The sequence below is a fragment of the Plecotus auritus genome, assembly GCF_963455305.1.
Source record: "Plecotus auritus genome assembly, chromosome: 2".
Taxonomy (NCBI): Eukaryota; Metazoa; Chordata; class Mammalia; order Chiroptera; family Vespertilionidae; genus Plecotus; species Plecotus auritus.
In genome coordinates, this window is record NC_137771.1 from 158,684,022 (window position 1) to 158,709,769 (window position 25,748).

Sequence of the window (25,748 nt, forward strand, 5' to 3'; positions counted from 1 at the left end):
AGCCCAAAGAATATGGTTTTTGTATTTTTTTTCTGTTAATGATTCATTTACAAAAGGACTGTATAGAATTGCCTTAGGTGTTTTGCCAGGGAATTGAAGTGGAAGTTAGTAGGAGAAGCATAAATTAAATAAATTATTTTGTTAATAAAAAGACAAAGTAGGTACTTTTTTTTACCATCCCAACTACCGCCCTTCTGATCCTTGTCAAATCTAAAAAAATGGTTTATACGGCAAAGCTCTAACATGTTCATAGGATTTTGCAAGTAGTTAAGGCTTTATTTCAAATGAGCATAACCCAGTTTCCTTTGTTTTAACTATAAGTATTTTCTGAAAATTAGAAACCTATTTTCCCAAACACTTAGTATAAGGCTATAATGTCAGTTAAGGATACATACCAGCTCACTGATATCTTGTTAAAAATAACTGATTTTAAATATAACTGATATATAAATATTAAGTCTCTTTGGTCCCACTCATTGACAATACTTTGTGATTGAAATGACTTTTTAAAAAATTAAGTATCAGCAATGATATAGCCCAGTGGTCGGCAAACTGTGGCTTGCGAGCCACTTGCGGCTCTTTGGCCACTTGAGTGTGGCTCTTCCACAAAATACCATGTGCGGGCGCGCACGTACAGTGCGATTGAAACTTCGTGGCCCATGCGTAGAAGTCGGTTTTTGGCTCTCAAAAGAAATTTCAACCGTTGTACTGTTGATATTTGGCTCTGTTGACGAATGAGTTTGCCGACCACTGATAGCCACAGAAAGATGGGGTTTAAATTTTCTTACCATGGATGTGTAAATTTGTGGCTTTTTGAACAGATTTTATCCTTAGAACAATCATTTGCAGTGCAGTATGAATCAGTAGTCACATTTACAATACTGTATTAATCTCAACTTTAATATAATCTGAAGGAAATTAGAACTGTATTTCAAAAATAAAAATAATCTATTTAGTGATTATGAACTTGCTTTATATTATGGCTATTGTTCAGTTAGGGTTATTTGTTTCTTTTGTTTTTGGTTGAAGAGGATGCAAGGAAACTGCAAGTGAGTATTTGATATAATTCTGTATCTTTATTTGGCAAACTAAAATATCCCAAAATTTTAAGAATCTGATACTGGTGCTTAAGGTTTTCTGAAGCATTGCACTGTTGTTTGTTAGAGCTTTGTGTGTGGTTACTGTACATAGAGACTTGTTTTTAAACATGAGTAGTTGTAGGAAATAAACATTTTTCTTAAATTTATTTTTGAATATCAGTGATGTGCATAGACAATTGATATATATAAAAATCCTACTCAGAAAAAAATGGAAGAATAGTATGTTGGCCATGTTTATACCTATTTATTTCATATTCTTTGAACTGGTTTTTCATTTTTGTATTTAGGTTAGGTTTTTCTTTCACATTGGTTAAAATATTTCTATAGTACAATGGAGATTAATGCAACTCTTATTTTTCCTGCCATTCTTTATTAAAATACATCAAAACTTTAGTAGGCTAGGGATTACTTCAAAAGTGATGTTTGAGAAGTACTTAGTAGTTTAAAGATTTAGTGTCTTACCATGTGCCTGAAAGGTTTCTATCTGATAAGTCTAACATTAATTAAAACGTTAAGGTTTTTCAGTAGTAAGTTCTACTTACTGTAAATTGTTTCTGATAGCCTTATAGGGAAAAGTTTTATAAAGATAACATTGGCTAAATGTTTAGCATAAGGGGCTGTAAGAAATACAATGTATTAGTGCAAAAATGCAGAAAAATGTAGCCATTTGATATGTGAAAACATCTCAATTGAGTTTGATTTTGCTTTTGATGAATACTGCTAAAACAAAATATATGAACAAGTTAGAAATTGTTATATGTAGAAGTAATTAATGTAAAATGGAAGAAAGGAAGTACCCCTGTTGAAATTTAATTATAATAGGGGAATGATTCATAGTTCAAATTATTTTTCCTGTTTATTACTTAGAAATGTAACATCTATAAAAAAAAGTTCTCAGATTTTTGGCATATTTGTTTTGGATTGAATTTTAATTTGTACCAATATTTTTTTTTTTTTTGCCAAGTTACTTATCCAGTGTTGGCCCCAATAGCCATACAACAATCTTTAAATAAAAGTTTTTTAAAAATATTATTTATAGAGGCATATTTCTATAACAAGCTATGGTTCTTGTATTACCTTCTTTGTCCTTATGATATCTGCTGGTGTGTGTGTGTGTGTGTGTGTGTGTAATCTAGTTTTTCTTTAATTAATGATATTTTGTGGGATTTAGAAATCTATTTTATTTCTCTTCCAACTAAGACTGTATCAGGTTAAGGATACATTTAAAGTTCAGGGAGCATCTAAATTGATATGTTAGCCATTTTAAACTTTGCTTTTAATTAATCATTTAATTCCCATCTCATATATATACACATCATGATTATGTTTTCCACCATCACAAATTATCTTTATAGCTCTAACTTTAAGTGTTTTTGCTGTCACTTTGACATAAGTCAAATTATATAGATTGACTTTCAATTTGGAATCAACATATTTAATATGATTTTAATGTTGGCATTTAGTGTTTTTCACTTAATGCTTGTGAGCTACTTTGGTTTGAAATGCCATTGTTGCTAATTGTGTGTAATCACCTTATTTTGTGTCTTTGATGTTTAAAATTATAATTAATTTTTTCTAAGCTTTGCTATTTTAGAGCAAGTTGCTGTGTTTTTATTTAAATAATATTTTGACTGGATTAAGTTTGGTTTTCCTTTTATTATACCAATAAAAATTCATGCATGAAAAAAATCTTTAGAATAGTATACACATTATACAGCTTTCTGTTTTCTTCTATTATATCCAGTAAACTGTAATTTTCTTTTTTAATTGAGTTGGGTAGTGATAAGTTTACATCAAGAGCTTGAAACTATGCATAGCTTACAAAAGCTTTTGATATATATTATATATATATATATATATATATATACACACACACACACACACACACACACACACACACACACATCTCCTTAGTGTTTTTTAGAATTTTTTTTATGGATATTAGAGTAAGGTTAAAGGAGAGAGAGGAACATTTATGTGAGAGTGGAACACCAATTGGCTGCCTCCTGCACACCTTCTACCAGGGATGGAGCCTGCAACCCAGGCATGTGCCCTGACTAGGAATCAAATTGGCAACCCTTGGGTGCGTGGGAGGACACTCAATCGATGGAGCCTCATTGACTATGCTCTGTTCTTGAACCTTGATAATAGTTATGTTCATTTCAATTTAGATCTGTTAACTATTTTACTATACAGTGTGCTTTGATGTCTGAGTAATTATGTCCATGCTGCTCCCTTTACCTGAAAGTCCCTTTCCTCCCTTTTCCACACTGGGAAACCAGTCCATATGCAAGGTCCGATTCAAACAATAGCTGTATGAAACTTCTTTCCCCTTTAGTATTAGTAACTGCTACCATATTCTTTAAGGTCAACTTTTATCTATCATAACTTCACATTTTTTTTTAGCTTTTACCTGCCTTCTCTATATCATTGGTCTTCAAAAGGCTTTTCTGTACCCTTTGGTTAAAAATTATGTACTCCTAATATGTATAGGTATAAATTATATATGAGCAGCTATAGAAGTTTGCTCTGTGCATTATAAAATATTCAAAAATGGAAGTCTTAACATCTGATGAAATATTTTAAAAAAATATTTGTTTCACTAAAGCAGTAATATTGGGGGAAACAGTGTGTCCTTCATGTTAAAAGTTAACTTACGTTCTCACTAAAACATTTTAATTGTGGTAAAACACACACACACACACACACACACAAAACGTAATGTGTTTAAAAAACCCTGCATGATTGTGCTTCACTTGTTTTGGTTTTTTTTTAATCTAGATTTTATACTTTTTGATTCAGTGATTTAAAGTTGTGAATTCAGGTTCAGTATATTTTGATACTTTGTTTTTAGGTATGATAGCTAAAATGCTACCTTTCAAAAACAAGTAGATTCAAATGGAAGTATATTGTTGAGGACCTCAACAGTTTTACAAGTGCTGTTTAGAGCTTGTCTTCATGTTCAAAATGTTTGGTATTTCAGTGTCTTGCTAATCACAATAAACTTAGCCTTTACATTAGTTACTATTCATGCATAGTACTGGTTTGGTGTGAGGTTTACTGTTAAGAGTGAACGTAAATTTTTATTTTATTTGGACTCCTAATGTATTCGATGTTTTGGGTTTTGTTTTGTTTTGTTTGTTTTTTTGTTGGTTGACTCATCACAGTTGATTAGCTAGCCATGGTTTTACTTCACAGTGTAACTGAAAAAGTTTGTATATTAAGAGTTGACATACTTGCATTGACAGTTTTTGTTTTTTTGATGTTACTTGTGACTGTATTATTGGATTATCTTCAGTCTGCCAATTCTTTGGAGGAATGATATTCACTAGGAATAAATGCTTACTAATAATATATAACATGGATTAGCAGTGATGCCCTCACTTGGTCCATGTATCAGATAGCCACTTCTCACAAGGGCACCCATGTCATTCCCCCTGTACATTTTTTACTCTTAGCTTTACTCTTAGTTAATAGGTAAGTTATTAGTTCACTCAACTGAGCTCTCATACATCACAATTTGGCACAGGATGCTGGCTGTGCTTAGAGGGAACAATTAAGTGAAGGTGTAACTGTCTACTTGATTTCATTCTGGAACTCCACACATGACAAGATATGAATCCCTGTGTGACAGGTGAACACCTGACACATGGACCAATTGGAACTACCAGTGCCCATGAATACTAGAACAATTATTTTTATTAAATGCCCTCCTATTTTTTTAGATAAGTGATAATCTCTACACTTCATTGGAAAATATATGAATGGATTTTTGTGGCCCCTCTTAGGGGGTTTTGGGCTGTATTATGATGGCAGGAACTATGTAAAACTCATCCTTGCTGTCCTAGCACTTAGCATAAGACCTTACACAGATTACTATAGGTCAGTGGTCGGCAAACTCATTAGTCAACGGAGCAGCAAACCGTGGCTCGCGAGCCGCAGTTTGCCGACCACCGCTCTAGGTAATTTGTTGGATGAGTGACTGAGACTGACCTGACTCAACTAGAAGACTTTTATTAAAAAGTAATAAGATAAATATTTGGCTGGATATAGATATTTAGATGTCATATTGAAAAGATAAGTATTAAAAGAGGCTATTGAAAAATAAAAGGGTGGGGTTATTTATGCAGAAAAAATGGCAATACAGTGATATGTACTATGGAAGCAAATAAAAGGTGGGAAGATAAGTTTGTAGGTATCACATTGACCTGTGAATCATGATGGTATCGCTGAAGTTTTGATGAAAGGAATCAAGAGGGAAACAAAACTTAAATGTTTCATTTAATTGTTAGGACTGGGTATTGGAATGTACCAGTAAGTGTGAAAAGGGGCTTTTAAATGTTTTTAGAAAATTGCTATAAAAATGTATTTCTATCTATAGAATAGTATTTTTAAAAATATTGCCATGCCTCAGTTTCAGATATAAGGTAAGCATGTGTTTGAATAGCTTTCACATATTTTATTTGTAATAAAGACAAATATTAGTTTGTTATCTACAATGTATTTTTTGCAAAAAGTAATGAAAGTTATTTCTCACTAGGTTTTTTCAGTCCGATTTGTAACTGATTTTTGAACATTTTTCTCAAAAGACATGCATGATATCTAATTATGAGCGGTATACTTAAATTGTTTTGGGGAATGCTATTTTTTTGGTTTTGGAAGTGAGTTCTCAATGTATATGGGTTAATATAACTTCTGTGAGGAAAGGAAACTTGTTTTGAGAGATACATGCACTAGTCCTTTAATACTAAAAATTTTAATGTTCTCTTTTCTGCTGCTTGTAAGCACAGGCTCAGATTTAGTAGATCATCTCCCCAAGTGATGGTAATGTTACTTCATGTCAGTAAACTTAATGTTTTCAAAGTCCACATTTTTGTACAGTTGGTTACTTAATTGTTTTCTCAATGTAGTCCTTTTTGTTGAATATAGAGTCTATACAGGTTATGTGGGCAGGGATATGGGGGAGGCAGAGCTGGGGCTAAATTCTAAATTTTCATCAAAATTCTTTTACTTGAATGCAAATGTTTAAGTTCTTTGCACTTCATACTAGTGTTCATCATCTGTTAATGCCCTTAAATATATTCTTATTTTGTCAATTAGAAGAATAAAAAATGGAAATATGAAACATACCCCATATATGTGTTTAACAATCAATTTACCTATATAGAGCAGATTATCTAATTGGTAAAGAGAAAGCTTTTATTCCAGTTGTGCTGCTCAGTACTTTCTAGCCTTCTCTGATCCTCAGAAGAGGTGTACAAACAAGAGAGGATAAATATGAATAAATAGTGGATGGAACCAGGAGAAATAAATACACCCAAATTAAGATAAAAGGAAGTGTCATGGTATACAGTTAACCCTCAGTTAAGGAGTCCCAGAGCTATAAATTACAAGACTAATTGGACAGGTCTACCTTAAGTAGACCATACTTTAAATGTTTAGAAAATTGTATCTTACTTGGATTTTAGAATTACTTCAGGATATTAAAAATAGTATATATTCAGAGTCAGGAATTAATTTAGGATATAAAAAGTCTGAATATGTTTTAGTACTTACAAAGCACTAACAAATTTAATATTGTTAAGACTAAATGAAAGCCTTTTTTAATGTGTGAGGTTTGATGGATTTATAATCTGTGCATCAGAATCTTTGGACTAATTACATAAAAGAATAACTTGAGTTTTTCAAACATAATTTCAGAAGTATTACTATAAATATAGTATTAACTTTGACATTATCAGCAAAACAATACTCATTTAAATTCTGTATACTTGGGCAAAAAATCATAGGGCTGTTATTTCCCTTAGCAAAAGAAAAATTTCCATTAACGGGAAACCTTTAGAATAACTAGTGTGAAATAGGTAACAAGCATACTTGACACATTGAGATTTTTTTAATTTGTGCCAATGCTGAGATGTATGACCTTGATCACGTAACCTTAATAGGTTTCAATTGGCCTGCTGTTAAAGACCGAATACAAAGCTATAATTTCATGGTGGGAAAAGTGATAGTGTAGAATAGATTTCCCCTAAGGCATCCCAAATCTCTCACCTTTGCAAGAGCAGAGTAATATTTAACTGGCCTAGGTTTCAAATCTTTTTCCCATCTAGCACTTATTCAAATGGAGGTATAGTAGTTGTAGAGAAATGAGCAACAAAAGGAAGATAAGCCAGGCATGTAGTAAATGTGGGTAACATCCTGAATGACAGCCAGTTATATTATTTAAAACTAGAAGCCTGGTGCACAGATTGGTGCACCAGTGGGGTCCCTCACATGGGTGCATGGTCAGGGCCAGGGAGGGACCTCTGGAGGGGTCCAGGACGTGTCCAGCCCATCTTTCCCAGTCCCTAGTGGTCAGGTGCATCATAGCGACTGGTCGAACAGACAGACACTTATCATATTAGGCTTTTATTATCTACACTAATAAAATAGTAAGATGCAAATTGACCATACCTTCGTGACACCCACCAGCCAATCAGGAGTGAGTATGCAAATTAACCCAACAAATATGGGTTAATTTGCATACACAGCGCCAAGCAGCTGGGGGCGGGGCGAGATGCTTGTGTCATCACCATGGCGATGACACAGGCATTCTGCATCGCTCTGGGCCTCTGGGCAGCTTGGGAAGGCAGAAAGGTGGCTCCAGCCAGACCGAAGGCGGTGCCGGCAGCCAGTGTAAGGAATCTTCGTGCATCGAGCCTCTAGTATAGGATAATTATAAATTTTACTATTGTTAGATTATATTCAATGTTTAGAAGGTTATTGAAATGAGTTACTTGGGACTCATTGGTGTAAGATTTTTATTCTAGAATGAAGTTAATAAAGTGACCAATTAAACCCAGAATTTTTTTAGTTCAGTAAAGAAGTTTTTACAGTTGGAAAGAAAGCATTCTTTTTAGCAATCTAAAGCACCACATGACTCACATTTTAATAAAAAACAGTTGGAAAATATTTCTAAATATTTACTTATATGGATTACTATGGTAGGTGAAACATATTTCAAAATTGTTAGTGTTTTAATTCTGTTTGAATTGGCCATACCTGGATCCCAAAAGTAATTTCAATTATTTAAGAGTATTTGTGAATGTCAGTTTAAAAACTAAGAGCTCTTCATTACCAATTAGGAGATCCAGAAAGAGCATCTACATTAGATGCTGCAAAAAACCATTCTCTCCCAACAAGGACAAGGATAGAGGCTTCTATCCTACTCCAACCTCGCTTTATTTTATTCTGTATTCTTTACTACTTATGGATTGAATGGCCTTGGGCAGAATATTTAACTTTGGAACTGCAGTGTCTGCATTTATAAAATGTTAAATATAGTATTAGTTAGATAAAACAAAATATGTATGTTGAAAGTACTTTAACAAAATTTAGTTGTTGGATTTAATGTGCCTAAAATTGTCAATGATACACATTAAGGATTGGTGGTGTTGTCACCTTCATAATACTTATATTTGAAAATATATATATATAGTTATAGTAATTTTAGTAATTTTTCTTATTTGGGAGTTAATAAAATAGGGTGACTTGATTTTTAAGAATTATGTGAAATTCTAACTGCTAAATACTATGTTTTAAAAACCGTAAGTTTGTGGTGAAGGCTGGGAAAGAAAAATTGGTATTCAGAAATATTACAGTGTATCTGTAGTCAGGAGATAGGGATGAATTTTCATTTAATTTTGTAATAGAGATACTATCTTAAGTTTACTTTTTATTAAATGTGCATGAATCAAGGGAAATTATAACAGTACTATTTTAATAATACTTTTATTTTAAGAAGTTTAAGTTTTACAATATGACTTTTTGCCTATTTTAAATAAGTGGGATTTTTTTGTTGTTGATGTTTTGCCCCTTCTTGAAGGTTTTTGGTTCCTTTAATAGGATATCTTTATATTTCTATAGAACAAAGATGGTGCCCGGCCAGCGTGGCTTGGTGGATAGAGTGTCAACCTACGGACTGAAGGGTCCCAGGTTCGATTCCAGTCAAGGGCACATGCCTGGGTTATGGGCTCGATCCCCAGGAGGGGGATGTGCAGGAGGCAGCCAATCAATGATTCTCACTCATCATTGATGTTTCTATCTCTTTCTTCCTCTCCCTCTCTGAAATCAATAAACATATATTTTAAAAAAATAAAGATGGTAAATGTCTATATTGTTGGTTAACAATACTGAATTTTCTTGTTTTAGCACCTTTCAAAGTCAGAGCTTACAAATTTTCATCCTTTTCTCCTCCAGATATTTTATTCCCATAGAGAATAGATGCCCTTGTTGAGATCTGACTGGGGTTATTTTTTTCATAACTCATGAGAAGCAAAGCTGGAGTGCTAAGGTGATATCTTGAGAGCAAGAAGTGTGTTAGTATAATGGTACAAAAGCAGTGAATCAAGTTTGGGATCCTCTGAGCTTGATGTTGAATGACATACTTCAATCACATAGTCCTTGCACATTGTAGAAATTAGGATATGAAAATTTAAGAACTCTAAAATTGTTTGAAAAGCCGAATTTTTATTACTTTGCAGATGTTCCGTTTAAGCCCACCTCTTCCATAGCCATAGCTGGAGCTGTAATTGGAGCTGTCCTTGCCCTTCTCATCATTGCTGTCTTTGTGACTGTGCTGCTGACTCCTCGAAAAAAGAGACCATCCTATCTTGACAAAGTGTAGGTAACTTTTTTGCCTGTGTTCAACTGTAAATATTCAGTATGTGTCAGTATTTACCATTATAGCTACTCATATGGAAAATGACAGGGATGAAAGTACATAAAGGTATTGTTAGATCTTTGTGTGAGGACCAGGGTTTCATCAGAACGTCTCAAATTACATCTCAGTAAATAAACTCAAGGGGCTGCTGGAGACAAGTATATTAGACATATTTTTCATCTACACTACATTATACACCTTTCCACATAGTAACATAATAGCTCTCTATGTTGTCCTGCCTTCTGAGTAAAAATGTAGCTCTTAATGTAGTAGTTGAAAGACAGATAATAAAAAAATCTTAGAAGTTTAATTGCTTCTTTAGATTATATATGCCTGTTATATGTATAGATATGATTTAACTTTCAACTGACAGTAGTTATTAAACATCAAATTTTAAAACTTTTATCCTTAAAGAATTTTGCTTTTGGTGAATTATAAAATGGGCATTTTTTATTTAAAGGGAAAGCAATGGTTTTGGCCTAATCATTGAGATAGTATTATAAAGCTGAAGTTGCACTTTGCTGTAGAATCAAAAGACTATGTCTCACCTGGCCAGTGTGGCACAGTAGTTGGACATCAACCCATGAACCAACAGGTCACCAGTTTGATCACCTGGTCAGGTCACATGCCTGGGTTGTGGGCTTGATCCCAGTAGGGGGCGTGCAGGAGGCAGCAGATTGATGTTTCTTGTTGATGTTTCTAACTCTGTCCCTATCCCTTCTTCCCTCTCTAAAATCAATAAAAACACTTATTTAAAATTAAAATACTAATGTTCCAATTTATGTAATTCCATCAACAGCTTTGTTGCTTCATCTGTGAAATGAGAATTAGTTGTCCTACTTACCTCACCTGGTTATGATGAGAGAATAAGATAATTGTTATAGACTCTGAAGTTCTATATAGATGACATTATTTCTTGTGTGTTATTACAGTTCTTAAATTAGGACATAGGCTGGCTCTCAAAGAATTGATTTCTTCTGTTTTTATAAATGTTTTGCATATATGTCTAATCTGGCACAGTTACAGCACTGATCTTTTTGCTTTGAAGACACCTGAGAGTTAGTCTCCGCTTTATCATGATCAAATTAGTGGTATGAACATGAACAACTCACATGACCTCCACGAGCCTCAATTTTCTCACCTAAATGACCTATCTATGACATCTTGGAGCTATAAAGTTGCTGGTATTTTTATTAGATGAAAGGAAGGAATTAATTTAGATAAATGGACGGTAAAGTACTCTTTCAGTGCAATACCTGTAAGATGAATTTTATATTTCAAGTGACTAGGATGTGGTTAATTTCATCTTAGTTCCCAAATTATCTCAGGATTTTCTATAATTTCAAAAACAAAATTTACTAATAGACTAGTAAATCCATGTAACCCTTGTATTTATTATTTGAATTCTGTTCATTTAAAATATGATTTCATGCCCTCATTGACAAGTTTGTTAGCCTGTAATTTGTAATTACTTTGGCCTCTATAGTTTTCATACACTTTATTCTTTAATATAGGTGACATTCTTGTTTGATTTACTAATTATGAGTACTTAAAATTATTTACCTGTGATCTTTAAGTATGAGAATATATAAAAATTGTTTTCTAAAATGCAGAAAGCTACAAGATATATTTAATTTTATTGTAATTTAACAGTGTTTAAAATGCATGGTAATATTGTAGTTGTTTTTTTTAAAAATAGATTAGGTCATTTTGGCAAAAAAAAAAAAAAATGACCTAAGGTCCCCTAAGGTCCCTTTGTTTATTTCAGGTTGCAAGATTTATAATGGTCTGTAGATTGAAAATATTAATTTGCATTGTGAATATTCTAAGAGAAGCCATGCTTTTAAAAATTAGTTTTGGAAGTATTTCCAAATACAATCTAAACTTTTTTTCATTATCATTGTAAACTATAGTCTTTTCAATCACTTTTATGACACTTTAGCGGCAAGTACCTTCCATTACATACATGTTTTACAATCTTTAAAATGTGGGTAGGCATGTAGATGTAAAAATATACAATACATAAATAAATTTGCCATGGACTATATTGCTTGCTTAGTAATAATTTGGAGAATTGTTTCTATTTGAGTTGCTTTTTTAAATATGCAACTATTAGATGGTCTTAAGCATTGAAACCTTTAAAACTAGTTTATTTTCCATCTATGATAGGTTAGTGGAAATATAAGAGCAAATTAAATATATAATGTACAGTGATATATAAATGTTAGTATGAGGAAAATATCCTCAAAAATTAAGAGAACCTTGATTATTGTTCCCTTCTCTTTTTTATTTTTGCTAAATGTGGCTAAATTTTTAACCTTTTTAATGCAGGATTGACCTACCACCCACACATAAACCACCGCCTGTGTATGAAAAACGATCCCCCCCTTTGCCTCATAAAGACCTTCTATATCAGGTAAGTGTTCATGAGTGCACTTGAAATAAAATGAAATAAAATAAAAAATACTAATCAGTATATATCATTTGTTTCAAAATATTATCTAGTCATAGTATATTACACATTGCATAATAATCTGTACATATAAAGAGCCAGGGTCTGTAACATCCAAAACGACTGAAGGGATGACCAAATGCCAGGCTGCGCACACAGCAGGCCCGGGTGGGCAGGAACTGGTGAGCGGGCTGAACTGCTGACCTCTTGGAGAGAGAGAGAGGTGGGGCTGACAAGCAGCCATCCCAGGCTGCTGGCGAGCCTCTCTCTCTCTCCGAGAGGTCAGCAGTTCAGCCCACTTGCCAGCAGCCTGGGGCAGCTGCTGATCAGCCCCACCACTCTGATCAAGCCCGGAGATAGGCCCGGAGATGCTGACTCGCATAGTAACCAGCCAATCAGAACCAAATCTGGGTGAACTGTGAGGAGTCAATGGCTGTGTAGGAGGCGGAGCTTTTGACATGACTGGCATAGAAACTGACCAATCCGAACCTAATCTGGGTGAACTGCGAAGGCAGAACCTAAGGTGGGGGCTATGGAGGGGTTTTAAGGGCAACAGCTGTTTGGTGTAAGGCAGGGGTCCTCAAACTTTTTAAACAGGGGGCCAGTTCACTGTCCCTCAGACCATTGGACGGCCGGACTATAGTTAAAAAAACAAAACTATGAACAAATTCCTATGCGCACTGCGGGCCCGGGATGAGTCGGCTGCTAAGCAGGACAGGCAGCAGCACCCGGCGGGCTGTATAAATGTCCTCGGCGGGCCGCATGTGGCCCGCGGGCCGTAGTTTGAGGACCCCTGGTGTAAGGTGTAAGAAAGTGGTTCAATTTTTTAATGACAGGTTTGGCAGTATAGTACATATGGCTGGCTATCAGTCCAGATAAAGGGATTAAGTATTTTTGTCTGCCAAAAGCATCTCCTCCTGCTGAAAAAGGCTCCCCCCCCACCACCATTTAAGCAATCCTATTCTATATAATCTACCTATACTAATAAAAGGGTAATATGCTAATTAGACTGGGACGACCAACCATCTTCTGGATGTCCGACTTCCTTCTGGACAAAGCCATGGTGGTGGGGGCCGAGGCAGAGGCAGTTAGGGTCGATCGGGCTGGCAGGGGAGGGCAGTTGGGGGCAACCAGGCCAGCAAGGGAGGGTAGTTTGGGCAAGATCAGGCCGGCAGGGGAGGGCAGTTGAGGTGATATTAGGCTGGCAGGGGAGAGCAGTTGTGGGCGATCAGGCAGGCAGGCAGAGAGGTTAAGGGTGATCAGGCAGTCAGGCAGTTGAGGGGTTGGGAGCCAGTGGTCCCAGATTGCAAGAGGGATGTCTGACTGCCGGTTTTGGCCCGATCCCTGTGGGATTGGAGGGATCGGGCCTAAACTGGCAGTCAGTCCCCAAGGGGTCCCCAATTGGAGTGGGTGCAGGCTGGGCTGAGGGACCCCCTCCCCCCTGTTCACGAATTTTGTGCACTGGGCCACTAGTATATAATAATTTCTCTGAACACGTAGATGATCAAATTTTGTTTACAAATTGGTAAGAAAAAAAAGTAATGGCCACCGTAGCTAAGACAAATCAAAACTATATTAGAAGTACAATTTTTTACTAAAAGTATAGCTGAAGACATTGTTAATACAGTTTTATTGACATAGAGATTCATGATAAAATATGCATTTTATATAAAATGTAAAAATATTGAATATCTTTGGTAGGGTGTGATAAAGAGCTTTTTCTCCTTGTGGTATGAATTTTGCTTCTTTTTCAGTATATTCAAGGTCTAAATTTTAGCTTTTCTTTATTTAGCAACAATGGGTTTATATTCCAATTTAATAGCCTGGGTATGAATATTGAGCTCTCTATTACATTTATGATAATTTAAATAATTTCTTTTAGATTTAGTTTACAGTAATTCATGTGAAAGTATTGATTCAGTGCTTCTATCTTGTCCTATCCCTAGATTAATATGCTCTACTTGGAAAAGTTTAAATCATCAGAATATTTGATTACTTTTATTCTTATCTTTCTTTTTTCTGTTTTGTTTGTTTGTTTTCCTCTATCAACCATGCATCCTGTTGGTGCCCTAACCCTATATTGGGGTTTTATTATCTGCGGGAATGTTCTATAATACTTTATTCCTAAAATATGTCCTGTATCTTCAACTTGAATAAGACAAATAACTTGCCCATCAATTACTAGTAATTTATTTAACATGGTAGAAAAACTCCAAGGGAATGTATCTGTTAAGATATTTTCAGTTTCTGTTTCTTTATTGACCATATAGTCAGTGTACTGCCCCAGTATGGGGCAGGGAGTAGAATTCCCTGGCAGTTGCACTGATGGACAATGGGCACCAGCTTTGTTATCTTACACACGTTGGGTATCCTAGGGGTGAATACATGCCATCTTTTCTGATCTTGTTTCCACATAAAGAATGTAGCCTCGCATTTCTTTTGGCAAATAATCGAACTTAGCAACTAGTGTGAAAGTGAACAAAATTTTTAGCTAGAGCTATTAACATCTACAAGAAGATAGCTGTCTTCCTCTCTCCACAAAGCTAGCAAATGACCAAAGGATTTCTAGGTTCAATTTTGGGAATGTTGTTAATAAATTTTAGGACAATTTTAATTGCATATATTTTTATTCCTGCCTATAAAATCAATTGATTTTATAACTTGTTATTAAATAATTTCTAATTAAGTATTTATAAAAGCTTATGAACTGGAAAAAATCATTTGGCTCAGATCAAGTATCCTGGGTTTTAGTAAAGAAAATATGATTGCTATATATATAGACACTGCTAAGTAAAGACAAAAGGAAGACTTTTTTTTGAAAAATTTGAGTTTGCAAAGGTACAAACTGCAGTTTTTAGTATCCTTGAAGTCAGAAAAGGATACGTCTACGATTTTAGACGTAGGAGTTTTTGAAGCATGTGATAAAATTGTTGATTAGATTAAGTTCACTTGTAGTAAATTGGATAATCATTTAAAAGCATAAACCAGGGTGGAAATGAAGAGTTCTCTGTTAAAGTAATGGACATTTTAGAAAGAAAATTGATAGGAGAGCATCTGCAATGGATAACAACAACATTGGGCTTTGGGAATCAGAGACCATTTAGGAATATTGTGACTTTGTCCTCATTTATAAAATTAAGAAGATGAAAAACATAATTGTTTGTTTATTTTCCTCTTCTAGCTGTAAAACATTCTATAAAATTTTACTATTGGTAGACTAGTTCCTATCATTCCGCCTAGGAGAGTCAGAACTTGAGTTGGAGATGAAATAACTTAATACTATAAAGCTTTTAAGAAAAATTTAGACTAAACTCATTATCCATCAGCAAGCTAATTTATGACTCATGCATTATGTCATATATTTAGTGTATGTCTGTGATTTAATGTTGTGATATCAAAATATAAATTACATAGAACTGTTTTCTGGTTCCTAAGAAATCAATATGTAAGTGTGTAATTACTGTCTAATTAATTTCATGCCAGGATGCCATGTTGTAATAATAAATATCTCCTAATGTTCCACTTCACTAGACAACGTGTCAACTTCAAACTAATTCCTACTTGAAGCCATCAGCCCTCAGCCCTCAGAAGCAGGCCTAGTGACCTAATAAGCCAGGCCATGCTCCCAAGTGTTCTACCCATCGGTGCTTTTCTATCACTGAGAAACCACAGCAGGAAGCAGTTTCTCACTACCCACATTTGTCTGCCCTGCTTAACCATTGTTTTTGTGGTAATAATGCCAAGTTCATCCCTGACAATTTCCATTCTAAATATGTTAGGAGAAGGAGGCCTGATATTGTGAATAGTTCCTTGAGTGGGAATATTTCTATATTGCTGAGATAATGCATGAAGGCACGCGTAAGTATCCTATATAAAATATAGGATATTTTTATGCAAAATGACCAACACACAAATTGGCTGCCCCCATGTGGACCCAAGATGGCCGCCACAAGATGGCCAGCAGGGGAGGGCAGTTGTGGACTATCAGGCCAGCAGGGGAGAGCAGTTGGGAAGGACCAGGCCTGCAAGGGAGGGCAGTTGGGGGGGACCAGGCCTCAGGGGAGGGCAGTTGAGGGCAATCAGGCCGGCAGGGGAGGGCAGTTGGGGCGACCAGGCTGGCAAGGGAGGGAAGTTAGGGGTGACCGGGCCAGCAGGGGAGGGCAGTTGGGGGCGACCAGGCCTATAGGGGAGGGCAGTTGGGGGCAACCAGGCCGGCAGGGGAGGGCAGTTAGGGGTGACCAGGCTGGCAAGGAAGGGCAGTTAAGGGTGACCGGGCCAGCAGGGGAGGGCAGTTGGGGGCAACCAGGCCAGCAGGGTAGGTCAGTTAAGGGTGACCAGGCCTGCAGGGGAGGACAGTTGGGGGCAATGAGGCCGGAGGGTAGGGCAGTTAAGGGTGACCAGGTGGCAGTGGAGGGCAGTTAGGGGCGACCAGGCTGGCAAGGGAGGGAAATTAGGGGTGACCAGGCCAGCAGGGGAGGGCAGTTGGGGGCAACCAGGCCAGCATGGGAGGATAGTTAGGGGTGACCAGGCTTACAAGGGAGGACAGTTAGGGGTGACTGGGCCAGCAGCGGAGGGAAGTTAGGGGTGACCAGGCTGGCAGGGGAGCAGTTAGGCGTCAATCAGGCTGGCAGGGGAGTGGTTATGGGGTGATCAGGCTAGCAGGCAGAAGCAGTTAGGGGCAATCAGGCAGGCAGGCAGGTAGGCAAGCAGTTGGGAGCCAGAAATCCTGGATTGTGAGAGGGATGTCACAGATTGGAGAGGGTGCAGGCTGGCCTGAGGGACACACACCACACCCTCCCCCATGCACGAATTTTGTATACCAGGCCTCTAGTGAGGGAAATAAAAAAGAATGTCTTGCATGTAGTCAAAACGTAATTAAAAAGTACCACCAGATTGTCAGGATTTTTGATGACAATTCTATAAATGTGAAACTTCATTTAGAAAACAGATACTAACTCATGACATTAAAATGTATTTTACCTTTTTATTATGTTGTATTTTCTTAACATTATTTATTTAATACTTAAGTATATTCTTGGTACCAAAAAAATCAGATACTACAGAAATTTATAAAGTAAACTGTGAAAGTCCTCCTTTATTTATCCATCCCCTCATAGATCATGTACTTCCTCAGAGATCACCAGTGTGATCTCAGACTTTTTCTACAAATTTACTTTCATGCATATATCTTTATATTTAAATCTACAAATATTTTTTAAAAAACATAAATATAGTCATAGAATACATATTGTTCTAGAAATTGTTTTTCCCACTCTGTTACAGACCAATGTTGTTCAGAGTGGCCAATCTTACCACCTTTATTAGAATCCTTTGGGTTATTGAAAATGAAGATTTTTTTAAGACAATTTCAGGCTTACTAAATCAGAATCTCTGGGCTGGAGGCAGTGCACATTTTACCTAGCACATCAGGTGAATTTTAATGCACATTCAAGCTTGAGATATATTGCTGCCTCTGTATCCATTTTAATGGCTGAAGTAGTATTCCATCATGTTGACATACCACAAATTACCTAGCTATTTTCCTAGGTTGTTTCCAATATTTTTCCATAACTATAATTGTTGCAGTAAGGATGCTTCTATATTCTTTATAGTACACATGTGCTCATAAAATATATGCAAAATAATAGAGTTGGTGTGATTTTTTAACATGTAAATCGGTGCCATAGTGCCAGCCAAACTAGCTATATCAATTTATATTCCCACTAGAGGCCTGGTGCATGAATTCATGCACGGGTAGAGTCCCTAGGCCTGGCGGGCTATCAGGGCCAATTGGGGCCAGGCCAATAGGAGCTGGGCTGATCAGGGCCTGCCGGCTTAGGGGAGGGTTGGGAGAAGGGACCACAGGAGATTGGCGGGTTGGAAGAAGGGACCGTGGGAGGTTGGCCGGCTGGCCAGGGGGAGGGACTGCAGGAGTTTGGCCGGCCACAGGAGGTTGGCTGTGCGAGTGCACTGACCACCAGGGGGCAGCTCCTGTGTTGAGCATCTGCCCCCCTGGTGGTCAGTGTGCACCATAGCAACTGTTCAACGGATTGTTCTGGTCGTTCAGTCATAACAGTCGCTTAGGATTTTATATATAGAGATAAATAGTGCAGTAGTCCCCCTTATCCATGGTTTCTGTTACCCGGGGTAAGCACATTCCAAAAATATTTAATGGAAAATTCCAGAAATAAACAATTCATAAGTTTTAAATAGTGTGTCTGAGTATGGTGATGAAACCTCATCCTCCCCCCAACTTCATCTGGGACATGAATTATTTCTTTGTCCAATGTATCAACTTTGTATAAGCTACTCACCCATTAGTCACTTAGTAACCACTCAGTTATCAGATCAACTGTTATGGTATCACAGTGCTTATGTTCAACTAGTTCTTACTGTACTTAATAATTACAATATGTTGTTATAATTATTTTATTATTAGTTTTGTTGTTAATATCTTACTGTGCTTAATTTATAAAGTAAACTTTATCATAGATATGCATGTATAGGAAAAATATATAGTATGTATAGGTTGTGGTACTATCCGTGGTTTCAGGCATCTACTGGATATGGAGTCTTTGAACATATGCCCCATGGAAAAGGGGGGATTATGTATCTTAAAACCCGTTTCCCTCTCTAATAGTATCCCCCATGATAAGGGGGAAAATGGTTTTTATGTATACTAAAATGCGTTTCCCTCTGTAATATTATTTAGTAGAACTTTTTTTTTGCCAGTTTGATAAAACTGAAAAAAAATAGCTCATTTAAAAGCTGTGTAGATTACTTGATGAAGTTTTATAATTGATTGCCTATTTGTTGTTCTGTAACCTACCTATTTGCTTAATTTTTTAAAATTTCAGTTACTTTTTGAACTTCGTTTGTTAATTTTTTTAGCAACTGTTTGGTATGGACAATAATCTTTTGGTCTTATATTCATTTCTTATTTTTCAATGTTATAGCATCTTATACTAGTACTAGAGGCCTGTTGCATAAAGAGATTTGTGCAATAGGCCTTCCTTCCCTTGGCTTCCAGTACCGGTTTTCCTCCAGCACCCAGGACCCAGGCCTTCGCTCTGGCCAGAGTCTGCTGCCTTTGCTGTAGACTCCGGCCAGAGTCTGCCTTCTTCATCTTCACTGCAGACTGCCGTCTTCATCTTTGCTGCAGACTCTGGCCAGAGTCTGCTGTCTTCGTCTTCGCTGCAGACTCCGGAGTCCGCAGTCTTCATCTTCGCTGTGGCCAGAGTGTCGCTCCTATAGATCCCTTTGCCCCCCGCCCTCCCTCTCATAGCAGGCATCCTGCCCCGCCCAGCCACTCTGCACCTGGAGCAGCTGGGCAGCTGCCATCTTTCTCCTTCTAATTTGCATATTCCCTCCTGATTGGCTGGTGGGCGTAGTGGAGTGATGGTTAATTTGCATGTTTCTCTTTTATTAGTGTAGATAGAAGGTTTAGGTTTTTATGTAGTCAGCCTTGTGTGTTTTTTCCTTACAGTTTCTAGAAGTTTTATAAAGGCTTTTCTTTTTATGTTTTCCACATTTTTATTACCTATACTAATAAAGAGCTAATATGCTAATGGTCAATATGACATAATGGGTAATGACTAGGTCATTAGCATATTAGCTGTGGCGTTGCTCCGGAGACGGGCTGAAGCGGGGAAGCACCCAGAGGAGGCGGGACCATCCCATGCTGGGGAGGGCGGGGGTGAGAGCCCATAGCGCCCCCCTCACCAGTTATTTGCCACCCACTGCTCGCACTCAGAGCGCCCCTCGGCCCACCTGCCAGGGTAAGGAGCACAGCACAGCAGGTGGGAGGCTTCCATGCTCTCCTCTGGCACCATGATGGGGCGGAGCTGCTGCGTTGCTCTGGAGATAGGGTGGAAGTGGGGAGGCACCCAGAGAAGGTGGGACCAGCCTGAGGAGACTCGAGGGACTGAGGGCGGGGCTTGAAGCGGCCAGAGAAGGCCAGAGGGTTTGGGGACTGAACCAGGTGCGCTAGAGCTCTGCATGGACAGGTTCCGGTGTTAAGGCAGGGTGGCGGGTGGGTGGGTGGCACTGTGCGATTTCGCGCACTGGGCTCCTAGTGTTTATTATAGGCATTTTAAGTATTTTAATTTTCAGTGGGGTTCTCTCTACCCTATCCCCATGGCTTTTTCTAATTGGTAATTATTAGAATATGGAAATGTTTTGGCTTTTTAATATAAATACTAGAAGCTCAATGCATGAAAATTCATGCAAGTGTAGGCCTTCCTTCTCCCAGCTGCCAGCACCAGCTTCCCTCTGGCACCTGGGATCCGGGCTTCCCTCCTCCAGCTGCCCACAGGCACCCGGGACCCCAGCTGGCTTCCCCCAGGCCGCCTGCAGTCACCCAGGACCTGGCTGGCTTCCCTCCAGCCCTGGCTTCATCAGGAAGGACGTCTGGTCCAATTAGCATATTACTCTTATTATTATTATAGACTAGAGGCCCGGTGCACGAAATTCGTGCACGGGGTGGGGGAGGGTGTCCCTCAGCCCAGCCTGCACCCTCTTCAATCTGGGATCCCATGAGGGATGTCCGACTGCCCGTTTAGGCCCGATCCCACCAGGACCCCCACCTCTCCCAATCCAGGACTGCTGGCTCCCATCTGCTCGCCTGCCTGCCTTCATGATTGCCCCTAACCGCTTCTGCCTGCCAGCCTGATCACCCCCTAACCACTCCTCTGCCAGCCTGATTGATGCCTAACTGCTCCCCTGCCAACCTGATTGCCCCTAACTGCCCTCCCCTGCAGGCCTGGTCACCCCTAACTGCCCTCCCTTGCAGGTCTGGTCCCGCCCAACTGCTCTCCCCTGCAGGCCTGGGTCCCCCCCAACTGCCCTTCCCTGCAGGCCCAGTCACCCCCAACTTCCCTCCTCTGCTGGCTTGGTCACCCCTAACTGCCCTCCCCTGCAGGCTTGATCGCCCCCAACTGCCCTCCCTTGCAGGCCTGGTCCCTCCCAACTGCCCTTCCCTGCTGGCCTGATTGCCCACAACTGCCCTCCCTTGCAGGCCTGGTCCCCCCAACTGCCCTCCCCTGCTGGCCATCTTGTGATGGCCATCTTGTGTCCACATGGGGGCAGGATCTTTGACCACAAGGGGGCAGCCAACTTGTGCTCCCTTGCTAGCCTGTTTTCCCCTAACTGCCCTCCCCTGCAGGCCTGGGTTCCTCCCAACTGCCTTTCTCTGCAGGCCTGGTCACCCCCAACTTCCCTCCTCTGCCGGCTTGGTCACCCCTAACTGCCCTCCCCTGCATGCCTGGTCCCTCCCAACTGCCCTTCCCTGCTGGCCTGATCGCCCACAACTGCCCTCCCTTGGAGACCTGGTCCCTCCCAACTGCCCTCCCCTGCTGGCCATCTTGTGCTGGCCATCTTGTGTCCACATGGGGGCAGGATCTTTGATCACATGGGGGCAGCCATCTTGTGTGTTGGAGTGATGGTCAATCTGCATATTACTCTTTTATTAGATAGGATATGTGTGTTTACATTCTGTGTGATGAAATGGGATATGTGTGTAAAGTTCTTGAATGACTAAATTCAATGAACATGTTGCCTTTTTTTGTGAAACACCAATTTTACTTAAAAGAATGACTAAAAATCTATGGTCATCCACGCTTGAGTATTTTGCAATAATTTTCTCAAGATCAATGAAGTAAACCTGTCTCTCAAGGCAAACAACTGACAGTATTTGCTGCCAGTGAAAAAATTTGGATTCAAGTAAAAATTATAATTTTTGTAAAACTTGTTTCTGTCAGTATGAGATTGACATTGGTGGAGAAATTAATGAGTATTTTCCTATATGCTAAGTGTCCAGTCAACTGGTCGGCCGTTCAACCAATCAAAGTATAATATGCTAATGATATGCTAAGGCCGCTCAACCACTCGCTGTGATGTGCACTGACGACCAGGGGGCAGATGCTCCAATCGGTAGGTTAGCTTGCTGCTGGGGTCCAGCCAATCGGGACTGAGTGAGAAGGGCTGGACATACCCTGGAGTAGTCCCTCGGTCCCTCCCCAGCTGGCCAACCTCCCACGTCTCTCCCCCGCCCGGATGTGCACCAGTGGGGCCCCTCAGCTGGCCTGCACCCTCTTGCAATCTGGGACCCGGTTTCGGCCCGATCCCGCAGGAACCCCACTGGTGCATGAATTCGTGCACCAGGCATCTAGTTTTTTTTTAATATTGAATAATGGAAAGTACCAATGTTTTAATGATCTGCATAACTTAGTGAACCAATATTTTTAAAATGATCAATGCATGCACTGGTAAAATACCCATTCAAAGTACAATATAGATGTAAGGATTTTCATGTAAAAAAGTATGAAAAGTTTATTGATATGTTTTTAGACAGCAACTAATCTTAAGAAACTACCTCTTGTTGAGTTTTGGTATAGTATTAAGGAGAATTTTCCCAAATTTCTGAAAACAATGTTGAAATATTCCTTCATTTTCCAGCTATGTATCTGTGTGAGGCCATTGTTTCTTCATAGATTTCAACCAAACCACATTTTGCAAGAGATTTAATGCTGTAGCAGATATGAAAATCAAGCTTTCTTCTTCTGACTCAGATATTAAAAAGATTTGGAAATGTTAAAAAAAAAAGTAAGGCCGTTAATAAAAGGCCATTCTTTTCACTAACCTATGTGTTGGAAAACATTTTTTTTGCATTGCAAATATGCTATTTATATTAACTTATTATGGGTCTATTACTCATTAATATATTCACTACTTTAAATACTTCTTAATTTTAATAATTAATGAAAAGTATAGATAGCTATTACCCATAAGAACAGAATTGCTTTGGGTCCTCAAAATTTAAAAGTATAAAGTGGTCCTAAGGCCCAAAATTTGAGAACTGCTTCTATAGACCATAAGTAATGCTTGGCACAGTGTAGGTATCTAATAAAAATTTTTGAATGACTCAGTGGAAGAAAGAATCAATCCCCTATTTATATTCACTTTAGTCTATGACCTGTGAAAATTTCTACAGTGCTTATTCTATAATATTCTTATCCCAGAGACTACGTTTCAGTATATTTAAGGTCAGTACATCTAATATTATGTATCAAATATGAATATATCTTGTATGAAAAATGGAACAAGAGACTCTATACAAATATTCCAAAGTGATGGCAATGACTATCTTTGTATTAGATTTTTAAATGAATATCATGTTTTATGTTATATTTTTCTATAGTTTTTGAGTTTTGTACAGTGCTTTTTCTCCCCTCTGTCAGTGGCTTTTTAACATAGGAAAATACAGATCTCTTGAGAACCTGAATTACTGGACTGGAATGTTTAATCAGTCAGACTGGAGTTATGGCAGTACTTAAGCACAATTTACTGTCTGGAAAAATTATGATTTCCCCCCCAATAATTTACTGTCATATATCACATTCCTTAGTACATTTTTGTAAATGTTCATGGCAGAGTGTTATGAAGGAAGTTTGTTTCTACTTATTTTACTTAGAGTAGATAATACATACAAAACAATATAAAAGAGTAGTTTAATGTATAACTCCCATTTTCATTCCTATTTACCCTCCCCAAACCACCTCCTACAAAAAAAACACTTTTTATAGAGTTCTTATTGGTCTTAATATGGTCTGTTTAAGCATAGACAAGGGAATACACACACACACACACACACACACATTTTATCTTATACAAAGTTAACATATTACACTCCTAAGTTATACTGGAGATCTTTATTGGGGTGCAGAGCATTCTCATTCTTTCACGTTTCTGAATAGGATTAATGAGTATGTACTACAGAGTTTCTAATGTCAGAATATTTTAATAAACCAATAATACTGCAGTGAATACCTTTGTATATGTGGTGTTTTGTATTTATGCAAGTATAATCTGCAGGGTAAATTTTTAAACTTGATCTTGCTACATGAAATACTAAATGCATTTATACTTTTGATGAGTATCATCAAATTGTCCTCTATACTGTACCATTTTCACTCCTTTGAGTAATGCTTGAAAGTGCCTGTTTCTCCAACTCATCATCAATAGCATATGTATTTTGCTGTCATTGGTAATCTGAAAGGTAAAAATTTAGTATGTACGAATATTATTGTAACTTTGCAACCTCATTCCTAGTGAGTTTTAGCATCTTTTCAAGTGTGTAAAAGGTCATTTTCCCCCCAGCATGTTGTCATTTTTGTGTGTGCTTATTTGTTGGACAAAATTTTGGCCATTTAAACATTTTGTAAGTAAATATGAAACTTGTTTTGATTCTAGCATAAATGGTATGTACATTGCTCCTTGGAACAGAAAGTTTAGTAAGATGAATTATATCATCCCACTGATTTATAAAATAAGAATCTGAAAATGGAAAACTGTGTTAAGACTAGGACTAGAACATTATCAAGCTATGTGATTAGAAATACATGATGTCCCTACTTGTTATCAAGTTCTAGAGTTAGAGATATGCCTTCTGGGTATCTTAATTTCAGTTACTATTCATGCCATATTTCAATTACAAGCTTTCTTGAATCTATCACCCTCCTACTCTATAGTTTTATAGATTCCCATTATTCTCAAAACTCATCTTTCCAACACATTACTGCCATTTTCCAATAATATTTTTGAGTGAAATTTCTTGTGTTAATTACCATCAATGGTCTGGTTTTCTCCCAGGATCCGAATATTTTAACATGTTTCCAGATACTACCAGTAGTTGCCCATTTGGGGGTCAGGAAGAAGGGAAGGAAGAAGGAAAATGATAGAAGAGTTAACATTTTTCTTCCAAATTACAGGAAACTATATGACTGAGTGGATTCTTCGAGTAAATGAGAAATGAGTATTGCTAGCATTGATTAGCAAAAAGGTTTTATCTTGCACATTGCCTCCAGTTAATAGGCAATGGCACTTAATAAGTCAAGTAGTCAAAGAATTGTGGGGCCTTATTCTGTGAGCAAGAAAGCTTGGATGAAATAGTGGTTTAAAAACTAACTAGAGGCCCAGTGCATGAAATTTGTGCACTCAGGGTGCGGGGGGGAGTCCCCCCAGCCTGGTCTGCACCTTCTCGCAGTCCGGGAGCCCTCAGGAGGATGTTCGACTGCTGCGGAGGAGGGAGAGGCTCCCCCCACCGCCGCTGCACTTACCAGCCATGAGCCCAGCTTCTGACTGAGTGGAACACCCCTGTGGGAGCACATTGACCACCAGGAGGCAGCTCCTGCATTGAGCATCTGCCTCCTGGTGGTCAGTGTGTGTCACAGCAACCAGTTGTTCCACCATTGGGTCGATTTGCATATTAGCCTTTTATTATATAGGATGATATTGAAATAATATATTCAAATGAAAGATAGATGCAACATTTGAAGTATAAAGGATTAATATTTTTACTAAATCAAAGCTCTGACTAATCATATATAATAAAAGTCCAGCAACTGAAACAGCAGAACAACCAGAACAATCAGAGACCAGAATGACTGTGGTCCCTCCCCCAGTCAGGCCCATCCCCCAGTGGGGACCCCACCCCAAT

At 38.2% G+C, this 25,748-nt stretch overlaps 1 protein-coding gene across 1 annotated transcript in view; it reads left to right on the forward strand.

Annotated features, from left to right (window-relative positions):
• The window catches only part of NECTIN3 (nectin cell adhesion molecule 3), a gene marked incomplete at its 5' end in the record, with an annotated part of 148,305 nt that overhangs the window by 86,206 nt on the left and 36,351 nt on the right, over positions 1-25,748 (forward strand). Inside the window, 2 exons of the mRNA XM_080654683.1 lie at positions 9,623-9,761; positions 12,133-12,217. Coding sequence (XP_080510809.1) covers positions 9,623-9,761; positions 12,133-12,217 — 224 coding nt within the window. The remainder of the gene's footprint in view (positions 1-9,622; positions 9,762-12,132; positions 12,218-25,748) is intronic.